Source organism: Sciurus carolinensis, chromosome 9, assembly GCF_902686445.1.
Source record: "Sciurus carolinensis chromosome 9, mSciCar1.2, whole genome shotgun sequence".
NCBI lineage: Eukaryota > Metazoa > Chordata > Mammalia > Rodentia > Sciuridae > Sciurus > Sciurus carolinensis.
This window is the reverse complement of record NC_062221.1, coordinates 27872010-27891301: the sequence shown is the minus strand read 5'-3', so window position 1 is coordinate 27891301 and position 19292 is coordinate 27872010. Positions and strand designations below refer to the sequence as shown.

The 19292-nt window shown below is 39.3% G+C and overlaps 1 protein-coding gene across 1 annotated transcript in view; it reads left to right on the top strand.

The window, feature by feature from the left end:
- The first annotated feature begins 3809 nt into the window (after window positions 1-3809).
- Window positions 3810-19292, top strand: part of Rbm5 (RNA binding motif protein 5) — a 31000-nt gene continuing 15517 nt past the window's right edge. Inside the window, exons 1-7 of the mRNA XM_047563838.1 lie at window positions 3810-3932; window positions 5253-5323; window positions 7225-7390; window positions 8121-8276; window positions 14601-14670; window positions 15150-15223; window positions 17660-17743. Coding sequence (XP_047419794.1) covers window positions 5307-5323; window positions 7225-7390; window positions 8121-8276; window positions 14601-14670; window positions 15150-15223; window positions 17660-17743 — 567 coding nt within the window. The 5' untranslated portion in view covers window positions 3810-3932; window positions 5253-5306. The remainder of the gene's footprint in view (window positions 3933-5252; window positions 5324-7224; window positions 7391-8120; window positions 8277-14600; window positions 14671-15149; window positions 15224-17659; window positions 17744-19292) is intronic.

Here is a 19292-nt window from a genome sequence, read left to right as displayed (position 1 = left end):
AAGAGTTATCTGTCCTCTTCCAGATCCTTTTCAGGTTTCCCATCATAGCATTTCACAAAAGGTTTGCTTCAAAAGTGAGCTTGAAAAACAAAACAAGACAAAAACTTTGTAGTTTAAAGGCCAAGTCTATGAAGCTATTAGAACTTTTAAAAATAATTATTCAAGGTAATATAATAGTGCTAAGAATTGTACGTTGCACATGTCTTGGGAAGAATGTTAAGAGAACTGAAAGTTTTAAATAGCACTTTTATGATACGAGACAGGAGTCTATACACTTTTTGGAAAAAGCAGATTCATTGCTTTAGGCTGTATGGATAAGATGATCTCTGCTGCCAACTATTTAGCACTGCTGTTGTAGAGAAAAAGCAGCCATACAAGAGTGACTATGAGTCAATAAAACTATTTCTTTACTCACAAAAATAGGTCACCGGGGGCTCAGTGGTAGAGCACTTACCTAGCATGTGTGAGGCACTGGGTTGGATACTCAGCAAAACATACACATTTAAAAAAAAAATCCATTGACAACTAAAAAAAATAGAACATGGGCTACAATTAGTCTGCAAATTGTAGTTTGCCAGTTCTTGGTCTGAGGGCATAATCTGTATGCATAAAGTAGGACCAAGAAGAGCTGAAGTGTACTCTAAAAGGTGGGGGTTGAGCAGTGAGGACTGGGAGATGTAAAGGGGGTTGTAAGCTAAGGAGAAAACATTACCAGCAACAGAAATTATAAATATGAATTAAATTGTTTGCCATATTATTTCCAGATGTTATTCCCCTCTCTCATATTGGGGATCAAACCCAGGACCTCACACATAAGACACAAGCTCTCTACCACTGAGGTATATTTCCATCCCTTTTTTAAATTTAATTTTATGTTTTTGATGGTCTCAGTTACCCAGGTTGACTTCAAGCTTATAATCTTCTTGCCTCAGCCTCCAAAGCAGCTGAGATTACAGGCATGTGCCACTGTGCCTTGCCCCAACTTCTCTTTATCTTTAATAAATCTGTTAAGCCTCCAAAAAGGAAAGCAAAAAATAAAATCAGGAACAATGCATTAGCTTAGAAGTTGAGAACTGCAGTTTCTGGGACCTGGTTCCACAAGTGCTGCATTACAGAAGATAGGCCATCTGAATCTTTTAGCCCTAAACACATAGTACTCAGAGCCCTCTGGTCAAACTGATGGTCTGTAGGTTCATACGTGATGCATTTCAGTACTCCATATTGGTCCCTTTTTGGAAACTGGTCCAGTTTTATCCTGGATAGGCTAAACCAGATTTTCCAGATTTTCCTTCTAAACTTGTGATTTACCTCACTGGAACTGGGAATACAATCTTTTTTTTTTTTTCTTTTTCTTTTCAGTTGTCAATGTGGTGCTGAGAATCAAACCCAGTGCCTCACACATGCTAGGAAAGTACTCTACCACTGAGCCCTGACTCCAGTCCAAACACAAGCTTTAGAACCCATCAAATGCTTCACTATTGAAATTTTTAACCCCAGTTATTGACTGCTCAGTAGAGGCACTATCTAGTTATTAAATAATTGATTTTGAGAACTTAGTCTGCTTACCACTGGGGCTTATAACAAGAGTAGTGTTGGTCTCTGCTCATGGGACTCAGACCACTGGTAAAAATGAATATTGAACAGTGACTGATGTGATAAATACCTCAAGGAAGAAGTACGATGAACTATCGGGATGATATGACATGGACTTAATCCTTGTTTGGTGACAGCAACATCTTCCCTGAAGGAAATAGTTTAAGTTCCAAATTTCAGAAACTAGGGCTGGGGATATAGCTTAATTGGTGGAGTGCTTGCTTCATATGTACAAGACCCTGGGTTCAATCCCCAGTACCACAGAACAAAAAATCAGACTAGTCTGACCCATTGCTTAGGTGTTTGTTTAAATTCTTTCCTCATTTGAGTTTACAATTGGGGATTTTGAAGATAAGGCCTAAAACTTTTAATACATTTTGAAAAACAGTACCTTAGGTACTGATGAAAGTAGGAATGGGGTGTAAAAAATGTCATCCTATGGTGTCCCTCAGAAGTTCCCTAAGGCTTTTAATCAGTGCTGGAACCAGGGATCTTGGGTAACTTTCTTTATTACTATATCTCTAAGGCCTGCGTAACACAGTTGGCACTCAATAAATTTACAATATTTTTCATAGCTCTATGGGAAATGTTGGATTAAATTTTGATCATATATCTTAGTTTGTCAAAGCCCATCTCTGACAAAAGAAATTATCTTAGTTTTAATTGCCAGAAACCTCTCCCCTCCAACAAAAAATGCTTGTTGGAACTACTTTGGGGACAAGGTAGTCAGCTGCTAGTGGCCATTAAGTCTAGAGGGGTCCCAATTCTTGACATCTGCATCATCCATTGTAGCATTTGCACTTACTCATCTATGGGTTTGTTTTGGAACTGGGGATTGAACCCAGGTGTTTTACCACTGAGCAACATCCTCATCCCCAGCCCTTTGTATTTTTTATTTTAAGAGAGGGTCTCACAAAGTTGTTGAGGCTGGTCTCGAATTTGAGATCCTCCTGCCTCAATCTCCTGAGTTGCTGGGATTATGGAATTACAGTGCATGCCACCATGCCCAGGCTATGTTTAATTTTTAATTTTGTTAAATACAGTATTTGAGTGCCTTCTATGGATTAGGTACATGTACTTTTTTCTGATGATTAAAGTTTTAAATATGTGCTTCCCTATAAACTGGACACTGTGGATATGTACACAATACATACATACAGATGAGGTAGAAATATCTCACTGGCCAAAAGAGTCCAAAATATCCTCCTTTGAATTTCCCAAAGTTCCTTGCTTCTTTCTACTGCAAATGTTATGCTTTGGTAGCAGGTTGACTTGTTCATTCAATGAATACTAACTGATGGTGCACCATTTGTGCATCAGTAGAGGCACTAGGGATGTTGTAGTGAACTAAACAGACAAAAGTCTTTCCTGGAGTTTACATTCTAGTGGTTGAGGACATGTACTCTAAAACCCAATTAGTTCAATTCCCAGTTCCACCACTATTATTAGCTCTGTATAACCTACTATGTCTGAAAAACAAGGACAGTGATGCCTTTGACTAGGACAGCAGTAGAGACAGAAGTGAATGGACTCTGAATACACTCTGAAGGTAGATATTACAGAATTTGCTGACAGATTAGGTGTAAGTAAACGAGAGAAGTCATGGGTGACTACTACTACCATGGTTTTGTCCTCAACAATGGAAAGTGGAGAATTGCAGTGTACGGGCTAGGGAAGTTTGCAAAGGAGACAATGGTTTGTCTCCTTTGATGTCCAGGTAATAATTCTGGAAAATGACTTCTGAGACTTCGCTTTTAGAGAATATCAATGGAATGAAACTGAAAACCTGCCTATAAGAATTCGCTAAATTTCCATAATCCTCAATTACCCCATCTGGAAAATAGATTTAATACCATCTCATAATTTATGAAGACCAAAAAAAAAAAAAAAAAAAAAATGATGTTTGTAAAGTATCTCGCACAGTAATCTAGCATCTAGTAAAGTGATCGATAACGTTCCTTCTTTTGACAAGACGTGTTTTATATGGTGTCAGGCGCTTGTAGGAAAGGCAGATAATTACTAACAAAAGCCGTAAAAGCTCTCATTCCGGTCCTCAAAGGCAGATTGACAACTCTGTCCGGTGTTACAATAAAGAAAATACGCAAGAAATTGGGCGTAGTGACAGGCTGCCCAGGAGACCACATTTCCCGGCAACCTTTGCGCACCTGGGAGCTTTCGCGGATTGGACGCCTCTGGGTGACGGGGGTAGGGGATAGGCGCGAGGTACTGTGGGTAGGAGACGGCCGTCGGCGGAGGCGCCATTTTGTGGAGCGGCCGAATCCTGCAAGAAGTTCTGGGGCGCAGAACCGCTATTGCTGCTGGTTCGGTTCCTCCTTGGGGTGAGTGTGATGGCCGTCCATAACTACTCCGGATTCTTGCCGTTGAGACCGTCCCTTGAATCTTCCTGTCAGCTGCTAGAGGCTGCCGCCAAACCCAGCCGGGTCTCTTCAGGAGCTAAAGTATCCAAGGCGTTGGAGGGCCGCACCCCTCCTCGTCGCCAGCTCTGTCAGCTTCAGGGGGTCGGCCCGCAGTTCAGCCTACGGTCCGTTTCTTTTGGGCTGTGAGTTTCCCCCTTGCTGGGACGTGTTCCCTAACCCCCAGCCCAACGGAGCGGTGAAGCCGTCACTTTTCCTGAGGGCATTCCTTGGGAGAGCCCCGTGGCAGTCGCTAGCCGCCATCGCCTGGCAGCTGCAACTGATCGCCCACTCCAAAAAGCTGTTTGGTGATAGCAGTCTGAGGGCTGGGAACTTATTGGGAGACGGGAGGGGCGTGTGCAATGGGGAAAGCCGGTCATCCAGTCGATCGCTCGGTCCGTGGCGCCGCCATCTCGGTCGCGATACTCCTTGGAGGTGGGTGCGGGCACCGCCCGGGAGATGAAGGGCCCACTAGCTATGTTTCCCTGGGACTTGTTTCCCTCAGATGGCGCTTTCATTAATTATTCAACAAATGTTCGTTGACTAGTGCCTACCCTAAACCAGACACTAGAGATGGCCCTAACTGGTTTCTCAGACCTCACACGCATCGAACGTGGTCCAGCTGTGTGATGTTTTATTACGGCCCAGGGGCCCCAGAGTGGGCAGGGAGTTCATCACTCAATGGCCTGTTAAAGTACTGGCCAAAGACATCGTGGTGGTTGTTGCCACTGAGGTTCGAGTTTGGGTTACAAATGCATAAATCTGATTTCAATCTGATCGGCATTCCAGCTTCTAAGAGAATTATTTCATCAGAAATCTTCATGTTCCATAAATTTAATGTTGAATTTCATATTAATGGAGATACTTGGATTAATGTTTTGTCAGTCAGCTGCCCCACTGAAGTTGCTTTGGTTCAGCATACAAGAAACTGATTGCATTTCTGCCCTTTTTGCTTTGTAATCCTAAAGTAGGAGCAGGCAAGGAATTTTCTGTTTGCTTCCCTTCATGAGTTTCATATGAAATTTAATATTTTATAGTATTTTTCGTCTTCCCGCTCTGTTCATTTTTAACAGTTTAGCATGATTTTAGTGTTGACAGTTGATCCTCCTCCCCCCACCTTAGATAATCACTGTTAATGATTTGATGGTTTGATGAAATCCCAACCTCAGTAGTGACCTAGTTTGTAGAGCAGTTAGCTTAAGTGATCTCTTAATTTTGCAGCAATTAATCTCTCTTGTCTTCTAGAAAAAAATAAAATTTGAACCTTTTGGAGTCCTGTGCTAGATCTTCAGTGAAACAATGGGTTCAGACAAACGGTAAGTTCCTACATTACATATCTGTGATAACATTTCAGTAAAGATCATACTATTTATTTAAAATTGCTTATTTATCAAACAAATATTTGACCATCTGTTTTGTGCCAGACATTGCTAATGAACACCTTCATGATCCTGCTCTCACAAACTTCTGCCTAGTGAGAGGTTTAAAGTACTATGTATACCATGTTATGATAAAAGAAATTTAGGGTACTGTTAGAACTCATAAAAATGATTTTTTTTTCTTGTACACAGCTAGAAAAACTTTCTGGAGAAAGTATTCTTATGGTGAAGCTTGAAAGCTGAGTAGTAAGTAGGCAGAGGAAGCCAGAATGGAATGGGACACTGAGGGTTCCAAGAGTGAACAAGCGCCCATTCAGAAGCCAAGAGATTATAGAATCTGACATTTTGCTTAGTGCCACTGTGGCGAACAATCAGAAAATGTTATTTCTCATTATTGTCCCCTAAATAGCAAGATGATCTAAACAAAGAAAGCTGAGAATCTTGGGACCATGTGTTACATGAAGGAAGGAAGAGCTAAAGAATTAGTGGAGAATTAAAATGAGAGCATTTCGCTGTTGTGTCAACAACTGGGGATACTCCGTCTCAGACCATTTGACTTAAATATATAAACTTCCTTATCCAGTCACTGGCCTTCTTAGTATTAAGTCAGTTCCCTATGATAGATCACATTGACAGCCCAAAGGGCTTTGGTTTTTATTTTTTATCTTTCTGGTACCAGGAATTGGACCCAGGGGCACTTAACCACTGAACCACATCCCCAACCCTTTCTAAATTTTGAGACAGGGTCTTTCTAAGTTGCTTAGGGTCTTGCTAAATTGCTGAGACTGGTTTTGTGATCCTTTCAAGCTTGTGATCCTCCTGCCTCAGCTTCCTGAGCTGATTGGATCACAGGCATGTACCACCATGCCTGGCTCTAAAGGGATTTATTTGTGTCACTCACTTTTAAATTTTTATTTTATTTATTTTTTTGGTACCAGGGATTGAACCCAGGGGTGCTTAACAGAGCCACATTCCAGCCCTTTTTTTTTTTTTTTTCTATTTTATTTAGACACAGGGTCTCACTAAATTTCTTAGGGCCTCACTAAGTTGCTGAGGCTGGCTTTGAACTTTCAATCCTTCTGCCTCTGTCTCCCAAGCTGCTGGGATTTCAGGTGTACACCACTGTGCCTTACTGTATACTCACGTCAAAATTGTTCCTTAAAAGTTTTGGCTTTCTCTTGTGATTTTATAGTAATTTTATGTAGCTGGTAAATAACTTATGAAAACTATTTTATCTGTGATGAGATGGGTATAAGCTTCCTATATTTTACCATGAAACTCAGGTAAAAAAATAAACCAGATAGTACAAGAAATAAATGTTCTCTGAGGATACTAGTTTTGAGTAATTATCCTGTTATATGAACTACTTGGTTAATAAACTGATTGGTGGGGAGGACTGACTTACCTCATCTAAGTTATTGCTCCATTTCTTGGTAGGTGTGGTACATTGAGAGTAGATGAACTAGTATGTATTCTTTGAAATTTGAGTAATTGCTTTCTTCTTATCTTAGGTTACTGGGATGTGAATTTTAAGTGAAAGGGGTCATTTGTACTCAGTAGGCTTGAAAAAGCATAAGACTGTTTTGAGAATATAACCCTTTCTCCAAAAATTCAACCTAAATATTTGATATATTTTATAATTTAGTGTAAATTCCTAAAAATTGTCTTTACATTTAGGATGTAGGTATTCTCAGTGGTTATCTTTGTAAATTGGAATTTGGTAGTAAATGTAAAGGAATACATTAAATATTTGGACATAGTTTATAAACTGATCTCTGTATATGTTTCCTGAAAGTAAAAAATTATTTACTTTAAATATAAATTACTTTTTCTGGCAGAGTGAGTAGAACAGAGCGTAGTGGAAGATATGGTTCCATCATAGACAGAGATGACCGTGATGAACGTGAATCCAGAAGCAGGCGGAGGGACTCAGATTACAAAAGATCTAGTGATGATCGGAGGGGTGATAGATATGATGACTACCGAGACTATGACAGTCCAGAGGTGAGTGACCAGCAAATGTTTATGGAGTTGTTAGAATTATGAATAGTGTGTACAGCATTCTTGAAAAGTATTCTAAGTATGAAAATTTCTCCTCTAAACCTTCTATTATTCTGAAATACATTTGATGTAACTATACCCTACAAAGACAACCTGAGCCTTATAATAATAGACATAATAGCCAATGTTTGTTTACATAGGACTCACTGTGTATTCTTTAGAGCACTTGATTTCATGGACTCATTTAATGAGTCTCACTATAACCCTACATGGTAGGTGTTATTTCCATTTTAAAAGTGAGACAAGTTATAATAATAATATAAGCTCTGTGCCTTGGACAGTTTTGAAATGAATAATGTAAGTTGTAGTTTTGGTCATCTTTCTTTCACATTTCTTTCCATATGAATATGTAGCTTTGTTTAGAAGTAATCATGCTGTTCAAATAGTTTTGTACCTTTTCCTTCTTTCTACTTTTTGTGTGCATTTAATTTTCATATTCTAACAATTTCATGGTGTTTGCTTCATTATGTGTTAGTGTACTATATTAAACATCCTTCCTGAACTAAATAAATGATTGTCCTTGTTCTAGAAAACACTGCAGTGAACACCAACATGGAATACTCTTTATTATCGCTTTTGACTTATTTTTTTAAGGGCAAATTCTGTGAGTGAAGGGACTTGATCAAAGGATGCAGGGTGATTTTAATTATAATTTTATTTTACTGTGAATCAGAGAGAGCGTGAAAGAAGAAACAGTGACCGATCAGAAGATGGCTACCATTCAGATGGTGACTATGGCGAGCATGACTATAGGCATGACATCAGCGATGAAAGGGAGAGCAAGACCATCATGCTGCGCGGCCTTCCCATCACCATCACAGAGAGCGATGTAAGAAGAACCCACAATTCTAATGAGTAGTAGGCACAACAAACTTGGAGCTTCTACCATTATTATCTCATTACTGTTTTGTCTTAAGCTGATATCTTAACTAGTGAAATCTATTTCCATCTATAGGGTAGAAAAAAGTAAATTACTATTTGTATTTAGACTTTGAAGCTTAGTGTAGAGTTTTCAGGAGTGCCTTAAATACAAGGAACAGGTCTTATTCCTTCATTACCTCTTGGAAAGTAATCAATACATTTTTAATGAGTTGATTATTTATTAGGTGAGGATATGTCAGTAAAAACAATTTCTCCATAATATGGCCACCTTTTGATATGATGAAAATTTTACTATCTGTTTGAAATCTCAGAGAAGCCTTTTGAAAAGGAGGATTTGTTTCGTGGCTCATTCCTCAGGCAGGACAATGAGGGCCCTTGTGTACTTGACATTGCTTGATTTCCAACAATATCCTGGCTTCACCCTTTCTTTCAGCCATATCTATCACCTGGATCCTTTTTTCTACCAGTGTGACTTTTGCTGCTTGGAGACTCCTTTATGTGAAGCCATTTCTGATCTACCAGGCAGAATTTCTTCTTACTCTATTCTCAAGGCACTATACTTGTGACTTTAATGTAGTATCTATACTGTAGTATCAACATATATGTCTCATTTCTACCATAATATAGTAGATCTCTTACTGTAAACCAGTCATCTCTGTGTTCCCAGGTGTAGCTGGTGAACGGTTTGGAAACATGTTTTTAAAAAGAAGTAAATGCATAGCCATTGTGCTAGTACCTGTTGTCCTAAAGTAGACCAAGTAATATGCTGACAAATGTTTAGTTGAATTTTAGACAAAGCTGAAGATAAACATTGGATTCACAGAAGTTTAGTTTCTAAACACTGGAAGTAATGATTATAATGACTGTGAGACCACATGTTTTAGTTAACAGTGGGTAGGTAGTTATTGTATTATGTGTAATCTGCATACCTGATATACTATTTGTGTTGTGTTAGATGTCACACTGATGCAGAGCCATGAATCCTGTCTGTATGGATGAATAGCTGAGATTAGCCCATGATGGTGATAATGAATAGAAGGCTGGGCTAGGGATGTAGCTCAGTTGGTAGAGTGCTTTCCTTGCATGTACTAGGCCGTGGGTTCTAATCCCTAGCACCACTGGAAAAAAAAAAAGGGTTTTGGTGCAGTCCTCTAGGAGGCTGTCAGGGGTGGATGACTGAGCCCAGGAACTCAAGACTAGTTCCTGGGCAACATAGTGAGACCCTATCTCTTTCTTAAAAAAAGAAAAAAAAAAAAAGGTGGGTCAGGCATGGTGGTACACACCTGTAATCCCAGCAACTCAGGAAGCTGAGGTAGGGGGAACATAAATTCAAGGCTAGTCTTGAGCTATTTAGCCAGGCCCTGAGCAACTTAGTGAGACCTTGCCTCAAAATTTAAAAAGGGCTGGGAATGTGGCTCAGTGGTTAAGCACCCCTGGGTTCAGTCCCTCTATATATTATTATATAAATAATAATATATAATAAATATATATATATTTTTTTTTTTTAATTAAAAAAGGGGTTGGGAGTTGGTGTTGGAAGAGCTCCTATTGAAAGAGATGCTACTGAAGAGCTCTGGAAGCTTATTTAAGGGAGAATATTACTGGTGGAAAATAAGGAATAACTCCATGGAGACTTTAGTTGTGCTAATTCTAAAGTTTTTTTTTTTTTTTTTTAGTTGTTGATGGACCTTTATTTATTTATATGCAGTGCTGAGACTTGAACCCAGTGCCTCACACATGGTAGTCGAGTACTCTACCACTGAACCACAACCCCAGCCCCTGGGCTAATTCTTAAGGAATAGAAATGTTTTGGTCTGGTAGAAAACTGGGAGGAAGTTGTGGTAAATGACCTTCTAGGCAGGAGAATCTTATAAAGCAGACCTGGAAACAGGGAGGTACTGAATTTAAATAAGGGCTTAAAACTGACTTGATTTGGCAAGAGTTAGAAGATCTCAGGGGAGAGGTAGGTGGGAAGGTTCTGTTGGGCTGGTGGCTAGGGTCTTCATAAAATAAAGTTAACGGAGTTTGCCTAGCAGCAGAGGCTGCATCGTTTAGAGTGGTAAGAGCTGAGGATGTAATTCATTGGTAAACACCCCTGGATTCAATCCCCAGTACCAAAAAATAAACTTGTTGGTTGTGGTGGCACACACCTGTCATCCCAGCATCTCAGGAGCCTGGAGCAGGAAGATGCAAAGTTGATTCAGGAAGTCTTGCTGATTTATCATATATGACCTCTAGGAACCCACAGCGGAAGTTGACGTATGGGGGAAGCAATCAATGCCTTAGCTACTTGGGGCTGTCCTTCTGATAACAAGACAGGAGTAGGATAACTATATTTCACACATCTTTAAACAGAAGTGGCTCCCATAAGTTTGTTTTGTTGTTGTTTGAATGCTGGGAATTATCCCGAGGGGCACTTCACCTCTGAGCTATATCCCCAGCCCTGTTTTATTTTGAGACAGGGTCTTTCTAAATTGTTTAAGGCCTCACTTAGTTGCTCTGATTGACCTTGAAATTGGGACCCTCCTGCCTCAGCCTCCCAAGTTGGAATTACGGGTGTACACCTCTGTATCCAGCTATTATCTTGTAGTTTTAACTTGCATGTCTTTATTATCCGTGTGAGCATTTTCTCTTATACTTTTTGGCTCTCTCAATTTTATTTTCCTTTTTGTGAATTGTTCTTATTACGTACCCAATTTTCCATTGTTTTCCTTCTTTAATAGGTGTGTAGGAAGTCTTTGTCATATATGTTGCAAGCATTTTTCTTGTCTTTGTGTGTAATGTCCATCACAGAATCCTTAAGAACAATGTCAGAATTGAAGTTAAAATTGCTGAATTCATCTCTGACAACACTTAGCCTTGCGCATGAAAAGCAACTTTATGGAGATATAATCAGTTGGAAGTATTTTTGGAAACCTCATTGTAATCCATAGATTTTTAGCTCAAAAGTTCACCTTTCCAGAGAGACTTTCTCTGATAGCCAAATCCACAGTAGCTGCTCTGACTCTAGCCCTTTATTCCTCCAGAGGTTGTTTTTCAAAGTAGAATTTTTTGTTTTAGTTGCAGGTGGACACAATACCTTTATTTTTATGTGGTGCTAAGGATTGAACCCAGAGCTTCACCATGCTAGGCAAATGCTCTAGTACTGAGCCACACCCCAGCCCCTCAAAATAGAATTTCTGAGGTTCCCAAATATTGTACAGTGTTCTTCAAATAATTAGGATCTTGATATTTGTTGGGATGGTAGATTTTTTGTTTTTCCCCAGTACTGAGGATGGAACCTAGGGCTTCATGAATGCTAGGGAAGAGGTCTACCACTGAACTACATCCCTATTCCTTTTATTTCATTTTGAGACAGGATCTTCCTAACTTGCCCAGGCTCACTTTGAACTTGTGGTCTTGCCTCAGCCTCCCAAGTCTCTCAGGATTGCAGGCTTGCCACACTGTGCCCAGCACGGTCTCCCCCAATTTTAGATGTTTTAGATGGAAGTTGTCATTGTTTTGTCCTTTAAGCTGTTTATATCTGCTTTATATCATTAAATCTGTGTTCCCAAGGTAAAATCTTAATGAAAAATAAACAAGTGTTCTTTAGTTATAGTTCCCTTCCAAGTAAAGATCCATAAATTTCATTAGAAAGGTTATTTAGTCTCCTGAACTTTAATACATCCTGTATGTCATTCTGTTTCCTTTTTTAATGTAGCCCCCTTCACCTTGCAACATGCAAACTCTTGAGGGTAACTGTCTTTGGTTACTTTACTATATGTGTAAGGAATGGACTTTTTTTTAGTAACTATGTTTACTCTGGTGACTAACTCTTTTTACTTATTCTGTTACTAAGTATAATTCTGAGTCTTATGGTAGCTTAGTGTAGCACTTTGATGTGAAAAAACAGATACATTCTGTTCCCCCCCATTCTTGGTTATTACTTTCCATAAAGTCACCATAAACACTACACCATTGCTCCTAGAGGAAATAAAAGGTTCTTAAAAGTGGGAGGGGGGCACATTTTTTTGTCACCCAATCAATGTAGAAACTTATTTGTGGAGTGGGGATAGTAAGGATCAAACCCAGGGGTGCTTACCTCTGAGCTGCATCCCAAGCCTTGAACTTTTTTGGTCTTTCTGCCCTCATGAGTAGCCGGGATTATAGACATGTGCCACCACACTCAGCTGGAAACTTGTTTTTTGTTGCTGTTTTATTGTTGTTGAGTTTTTTGGTTTATTTTTGTTTTGTTTTTGTTTTTGGTACTGGGACTTAAACCCAGAGGTGCTTTTCTATTGAGCCACATCCCTAGCCCATCTTTTTATTATTATTATTTTGAGACAGTCTCACTAAGTTGCTGAAGCTGGCTTTGAATTTGTAATCCTCCTATCTCAGCCTCCCAAGTTTTGGGGATCACAGGCCTATGCCACCCGGAAACTTGTTTTATGTGTTCTTGTTTAGAAATGCCTATATATTGTTGATTCATTAACATTGAACTTGGGACTGGGGCTGTAACTCAGTGACAAGAGTGACAAGAGTGCTTGTCACATGTAAGGCACTGGGTTCAATCCTTAGCACCAAAAAATAAACAAATAAAATAAAGCTATTCTGTCCATCTACAACTACAAAAAAAATTTTTTTTAAATTGAACTCAGCCCATCAATACCTGAATAACTAATACCTGAATAAAACTTACCAAATACACACATTTTCTCCATAACGTACACCATAGTCTTGTGCTTTCACAAGTGACATTTTAGTACTGTGCTTGGGGAATCATTTTAAACAGCACAATAACACACACACACACACACACACACACACACAAAAAAAAAAAAAAAAACATGAAAAACATTAGGCTAGAAATGTGTGAAAGTTCAAACAGGACAAAGCATCCCAGATGTCAGCTGGGAACATGTGCTCGGGCAACTCAGATTTTTCACTCGTCTCTATATGCACACAAATATCCATAGGAGTATTGCAAGTATTGATTTGGGGGTTACAAATTTTGGTGTATAGGTAAATTCACAAATAGGGATCTGTGAATAATAAAATTTTACTATATGTAACCCTGCTGGCTAACTAGAAAATAGGGCCCACTGGGAATCTCAGTTTCCCAAATTTGACCATATTTTTCCTGGAAGTATTATTGTCTTATATAATTGATGAAGAAACCAATTAATTTTTTAATCATTACCTTTTTTATTTGGGGCAGTTCTGGAGATTGAATCCAGGAGCATTCTGCCATTAAGCTGCATCTCTGGCTGTTGGTTTGGTTTGGTTTGGTTTGGTTTGGTTTGGTCTGGTTTTGGTTTTTGAAATGGTTTCCCTAAATTGCTCGTTCTGGTCTTGAACTTGAGGCAGTCTTCCTACCTCAGCTTCCCAGGTAGCTAGAATTATAGGCATCCACCACCACATCTGGTTTATCATTGCCTTTTGCAATAAAGAATTAGTTTGCCATCCAGAGCTGCTATCCAGAGTATTTCCTGTAGGTCTAATTAATGTTTATTAGGAATCTAAGAATGTTGTGAACCTTGTTACTTTTCACCATTAATATAAATTTAAGATTATTTATTTATTTACTTATTTATTTATTGTGGTTCTGGGGATCCAAACCCAGGGCCTTGTGTGTGTGAGGCAAGCACTCTACCAACTGAGCTATATCCCTAGCCCAAGATTATTTAATTTTAAGATGTTGTAAAGAACATGTTTACCTTGAGCAGGCTCCACTTTTTCTAGTTATTTATTCTTGAATAGTCATACTTCAGCAGACAGTGACATATTCTCTCCTATTTTATTTTTTATTTATTTAGTTTTACTTTTTGTTACAGGGGATTGAACCCAGGGGTGCTTAACAACTAAGTCACATCCCCAGCCCTTTTTTACATTTTATTTAGAAACAGGTCTTGCTAAGTTGCTAAGGCTGGCTTGAACATGGGATCATCCTGCTTCAACCTTCTGAGCTGCTGGGATTACAGGGGTGCACCGTCACACTTGACCTCTGCCTTTTTCAATCTCATTTTCTGTCTGCATCCTTTAAAACAGGATATTGGGGTAGTCTTAAGGGCACCATACAATGAGCAAGGCCTATATCATAGAATAAATAATTGTGCCTGGAGGAAATTTCTAGGCAGCATGCGTGCTGTTTAAGGAAATTTGCATTTTGGTGTGATATAAGTTAAAAACTTGGGTAATTGACCACATGATCTAATCCCTACTCCTTAAACTTCCTTTGATGTAAAATAGTGTGTGGCAAAAACTTTAACTGTAAATGTGTAAAACTCTGCAGATTCGAGAAATGATGGAGTCCTTTGAAGGCCCTCAGCCTGCAGATGTGAGGCTGATGAAGAGGAAAACAGGTGAGAGCTTGCTTAGTTCCTACTGTTCTGGTTCTCTTCCCCATCCCCACCTCAGTCCCTAAAGAACATCCTGATACCCCCAGTCTTCAAGCACATGAATTCAGAATGAAAGGTTTGCCATGGCTAAGGAATGTGACTCTTTGAAAACGATGTTAGCATCTGAGGAACTTTTTTAAAACTTTGTTTTTAGGGGCTTTTTTTTTTCCTTCGGTAAGTAGTGATTTATAAACTCCTTGTTTGACTGTAGTCGGTTGCATGGTTACTTTAAGCGTGGAATCAAATGGAGTGGCATTTAGTTCAGGCGGCTTGTTCCTTGCCATGGCAAAGTATCAAGAAGATCCCCAAGTCAAGTCACATTTGTAAAGCTGCTTCCCAATTGGCTTTGTCACGCAGTGTTGAAGCAGTGGGAGAGAGATTCACCTGTTATAAAGGAACTGACTAACACGAGTATCCCGTCTATATCTGAATGCTGTCTCTAGGTGTAAGCCGTGGTTTCGCCTTCGTGGAGTTTTATCACTTGCAAGATGCTACCAGCTGGATGGAAGCCAATCAGGTTGCTTCACTCACCAAGTCTAGATATTCATGAAAATGGAACAAGTCTGTACAATTAAAAAAAAAAAAGGTTGAAGGAGTGGTTTGTTCCAAAGGAGTGACTTTAAAAAGAAAAAAAAAAAAGAGCTTTGTATATATTAAAATTAACACGAGTAGAATAAATATAGTTCCAGCTACTACATTGCAGAATTTGTTGTGCTTTTGAACATGGCTACCTGGCAGAACTTTTAACTACAGAGTACCTGTCTGGTAATTACCACAATATCTTTATGTTTCATTTTTCCTATTCATAATATCCAGTGAGAGTAAACTTAGAATATCAAGTGCTCCATTTGACAGTGAAGAAGACATAACGGAAGGCTGTTGCAGGCATTTTTATAAGTAATTTCTTATTTCTGCCTGGATACCACAAGCCTCCTGGAGGTATAACTGCTTAGATGGGTCTTTAGGGACCATTTTTATTTAAGAACCTAGTGGTATTTATGAAAAATATGTCTGAAATTAGAATGGGAGTGGTGTCTTACTGCCATCTAATGTGGTTAGAATGGCATTAACATTTCTAATCTCCCTGTGAATGCCTTTTGCAGTCTGTTCAAATCATTTATGGTTTTTTAATGTAGCATTAACTGAAGTATTCTTCAGTTTGTCAAGATACAATGTTCAGTGCTTGGCCCTTAAAATTTTTGCATGAACTCCAAAGCACAATATTGAATGCCTTTAACCAAGTGCATTCTGGGAAGTTTGCTTGACTCATGTTGCTTTTCTGCAGCATTTTGACTGGAGTCATCCATGAAAAGATTTATATTCTTTGGTAATACAATTGTTTATTACAAGATTTACTAACAAGGGTATCACTTTGATGATTTGTTAAGATTTTTAATGAGACTCAGTTTCTTAACCCAAAAGTCACAATCTATTCTTATAAAAGTACAACTTAATTCATTTCATATTGTGGATACCATCCTAATAAATCCAGAATATACAGCAAGTCTCATGTGAGTCCACTTGTCAGTATCTTTTGTTGCAGTGGATGTGTCACAGTGACTAATTTAGGAGTTTAAAACTCCTAAAAAATTTAAGCCTATAGGACAGTTAATTTAAAAGTCTCCACAATTTTAATGTATACAAAGCTATATTAATGTCTGATACTTTGTTACAGTTCAAAATCACTCCAGAAATAAAAAACCAATAGGATTAGGGACCCAGTGGTAGTTTGGAGTCTCCCCTAACATACATCCCTCCTAGTGGGATGCTCTGTTGACATATCTCCCAGCTTATATTTGCTTCTGTACTTCACAGTGAGTGGATGACCCTTTAACTCTTTCCCTCTTGGCCAGACATGTAGTCTTGCCTTTAGATATTGCAGAGACAACATTTATAGAATGTCTTAAACATTCCAGAATTTGTGAGAACCAAATTGCTCAACAGTACATGTAGTTAGAGGGGTTAGACGCCTTAAAAATCTGAATATCTAACCTCCTACTTAAATCTGTTCTGATAGCGTCAATTACCCCCAATCCCACCATTTCCCCCACCTCCAAAAAAAAAAAGGAAAAAAAAAAAATTGTGCTCCTATTAAATGAAGGCTCTCTGGGGGCAGGTGCTAGGTATACTCTTAGCTAGACTGATTGAACTCGGAGTTTGACCTTTTAAAGTGCCTTTTAGTCACTTGGTTGACTTGAAGGATGAGGTGGTGTACACTTTTGTGAAACTTTCCTACCCCCCTGAAGAAACTTCATTGGCCTCCTGGTTACTCATCCTGAAGCAAGTACCATCCATTCAGTGAAAAAAACACATCTGTCACCTAGGACATGACATGGTTGCATTTGACAGGAAGAAATCTCATTTAGATGTTTTAGAGTTGGTGGCATTCAGAATAGTCCTTCCTGAGAAAGACTTAAAATCAGAATCCCTTTAAAAATGAGTTCCCCTCCTTTTGTCTCCCCAAAGGACACATCCTGAAGCTTGAGTTCGGGGGAAGGGGAAATATAAAAGCTACTTTGCTTAAGGATGGGAATTGGGGAAAAGTGAAGCAAAGCCCAAGGACATCATGCTAAGGGCTAATGCAGGAGACAGTCTCAACTGGGAGAGGTCTGTTTTCTGCTTTTTGAAATAAACTGTCACTCTCAGGCAGCCTGTCAATGCTGAATGTTAGGACTTCTGTCTCTGCTGGAGACACGGCCTGGTGCATGTCAGCGTTTAGCGTTTGGCAGCTTTCTCAGCACTCCCTGACTCCGTTTACCTTTACTCCGCATCCCATTCTCTTACTGCCTATCTGAAGGATTGGATGGGCAGAGTATAGGTGGCGGTGGTTGGTCCTCCCCGTATGTTGTCCATTTAATTCCAGAGCACTGATTTTTCCGAAGTGTGCTCTGCCCTGGGAAAATGGACACATGTTCCTCACAATGGGAATAACTAATTACTTTTTTTCTTACAGAAAAAGTTGGTGATTCAAGGAAAGCACATCGCAATGCATTATAGCAATCCCAGACCTAAGTTTGAAGATTGGCTTTGTAACAAGGTAAGCATGTGTACTTCCTAAATAAACAAAACTACTTTAAGGTTTTGTTGTTTTTCTGTTTGTTCGATGTCCAAACAAGGAAAATAGTTGTGTATAATCACCAGCTCTTATTATATATCATGTACCTCTCATTATATATCATATATTGTGTCTTTTATTATATATCATAAGGTAATTTTTGTGCTTTGTGACTTTCCTTGGTTCCTCCTGTGCTAGTATTAGAGGACAGAATCCCCAGAACTTTAATAAAGATTTTGTTAGATGAAGATGCAGGTTTTTAAGCCCAGAGTTTCAGTTAAGATTTTAGGCCCGGCACAGTGGTGCATGCCTGTAATCCCAGCAACTCAGAAGGCTAAGGCAGGAAGATCACAAGTTCACAGCCAGGCTTAGCAACTTATTGAGATCCTAAGCAACTTAGTGAGACCATCTCTGAATAAAATACAAAAAAAAAAAAGACTTTAGGTGTTTCACTTTACTGTAATTTGTTGAATTCTGGAGCTCTCAACTTTTAACATGGTCACTCTTGTTTTTTGTTTTTGAAGTACTGGAGATTAAACCCAGCAATACTAACTCTATCACTGAACTACATCCCCAGTCCATTTTGTTTCTTTATTTTGAGACATGGTCTTGCTCAGTTGTTTAGGTAGGCCTTGAACTTGTGATCCTCCTGCCTTTGGAGGTATTACAGTCATGTGCCACTGTGCTTGTCTTGCTTAGTCTCTTTTTTGCAGGGGGCGGATTGAACCCAGGGCACTTAACCACTGAGCCATATCCCTATTCCTTTTTATATTTTATTTAGGGACAGAGTCTCACCAAGTTGCTTAGAGCCTCACTAACTTTGTGAGGCTGGCTTTGAACTCACAGTCTTCTTGCCACAGTCTCTCCAGCCCTGGGATTACAGGTGTGCGCCACTGCACCTGGCTTAGTCTCTTAATTTTATTAATGAAGCCAGGCACGATGGCACACACCTTTAATACAAGCTAATCAAAAGACTGAGATAGGATTGCAAGTTCAAGGCCCATCTGAACAACTTTAGTAAGACCCTGTCTCAAAATTTAAAAATTTTTTTTTTTTTTTTTTTTTTTTTTTTTAATTTAAAGAAGAGGACTGGGGAGGCAACTCAGTGGTAGAATACCCTCTGGGTTCAATCTCCAGTACCCCATCACCACCAAAATTTTATTAACGAAAATCCTTGAGAACCTTGATATAAGGTCTGTTAACGGACCTGACACCAGTACATATTGAACTTTGGCGGGGGGGGGGGCGGTACTGAGGATTGAACTCATGGGCACTCGACCTCTGAGCCATATCCCCAGCCCTTATTTTTTATTTATTTAGAGACAGTCTCACTGCGTTGCTTAGCTCCTTACCATTGCTGAGCCTGGCTTTGAACTCTCGATCCTCCTGCCTCAGCCTCCCAAACCACTGGAATTACAGGCGTGCACCACTGCACCCAGCTAACATTTTGAACTTAGACATAAATTTTTGTTGTTGTTGGTGGTGGTGGTGGTGGTGGTGGTAGTGCTAGGGATTAACCTAGGGGAGCTCT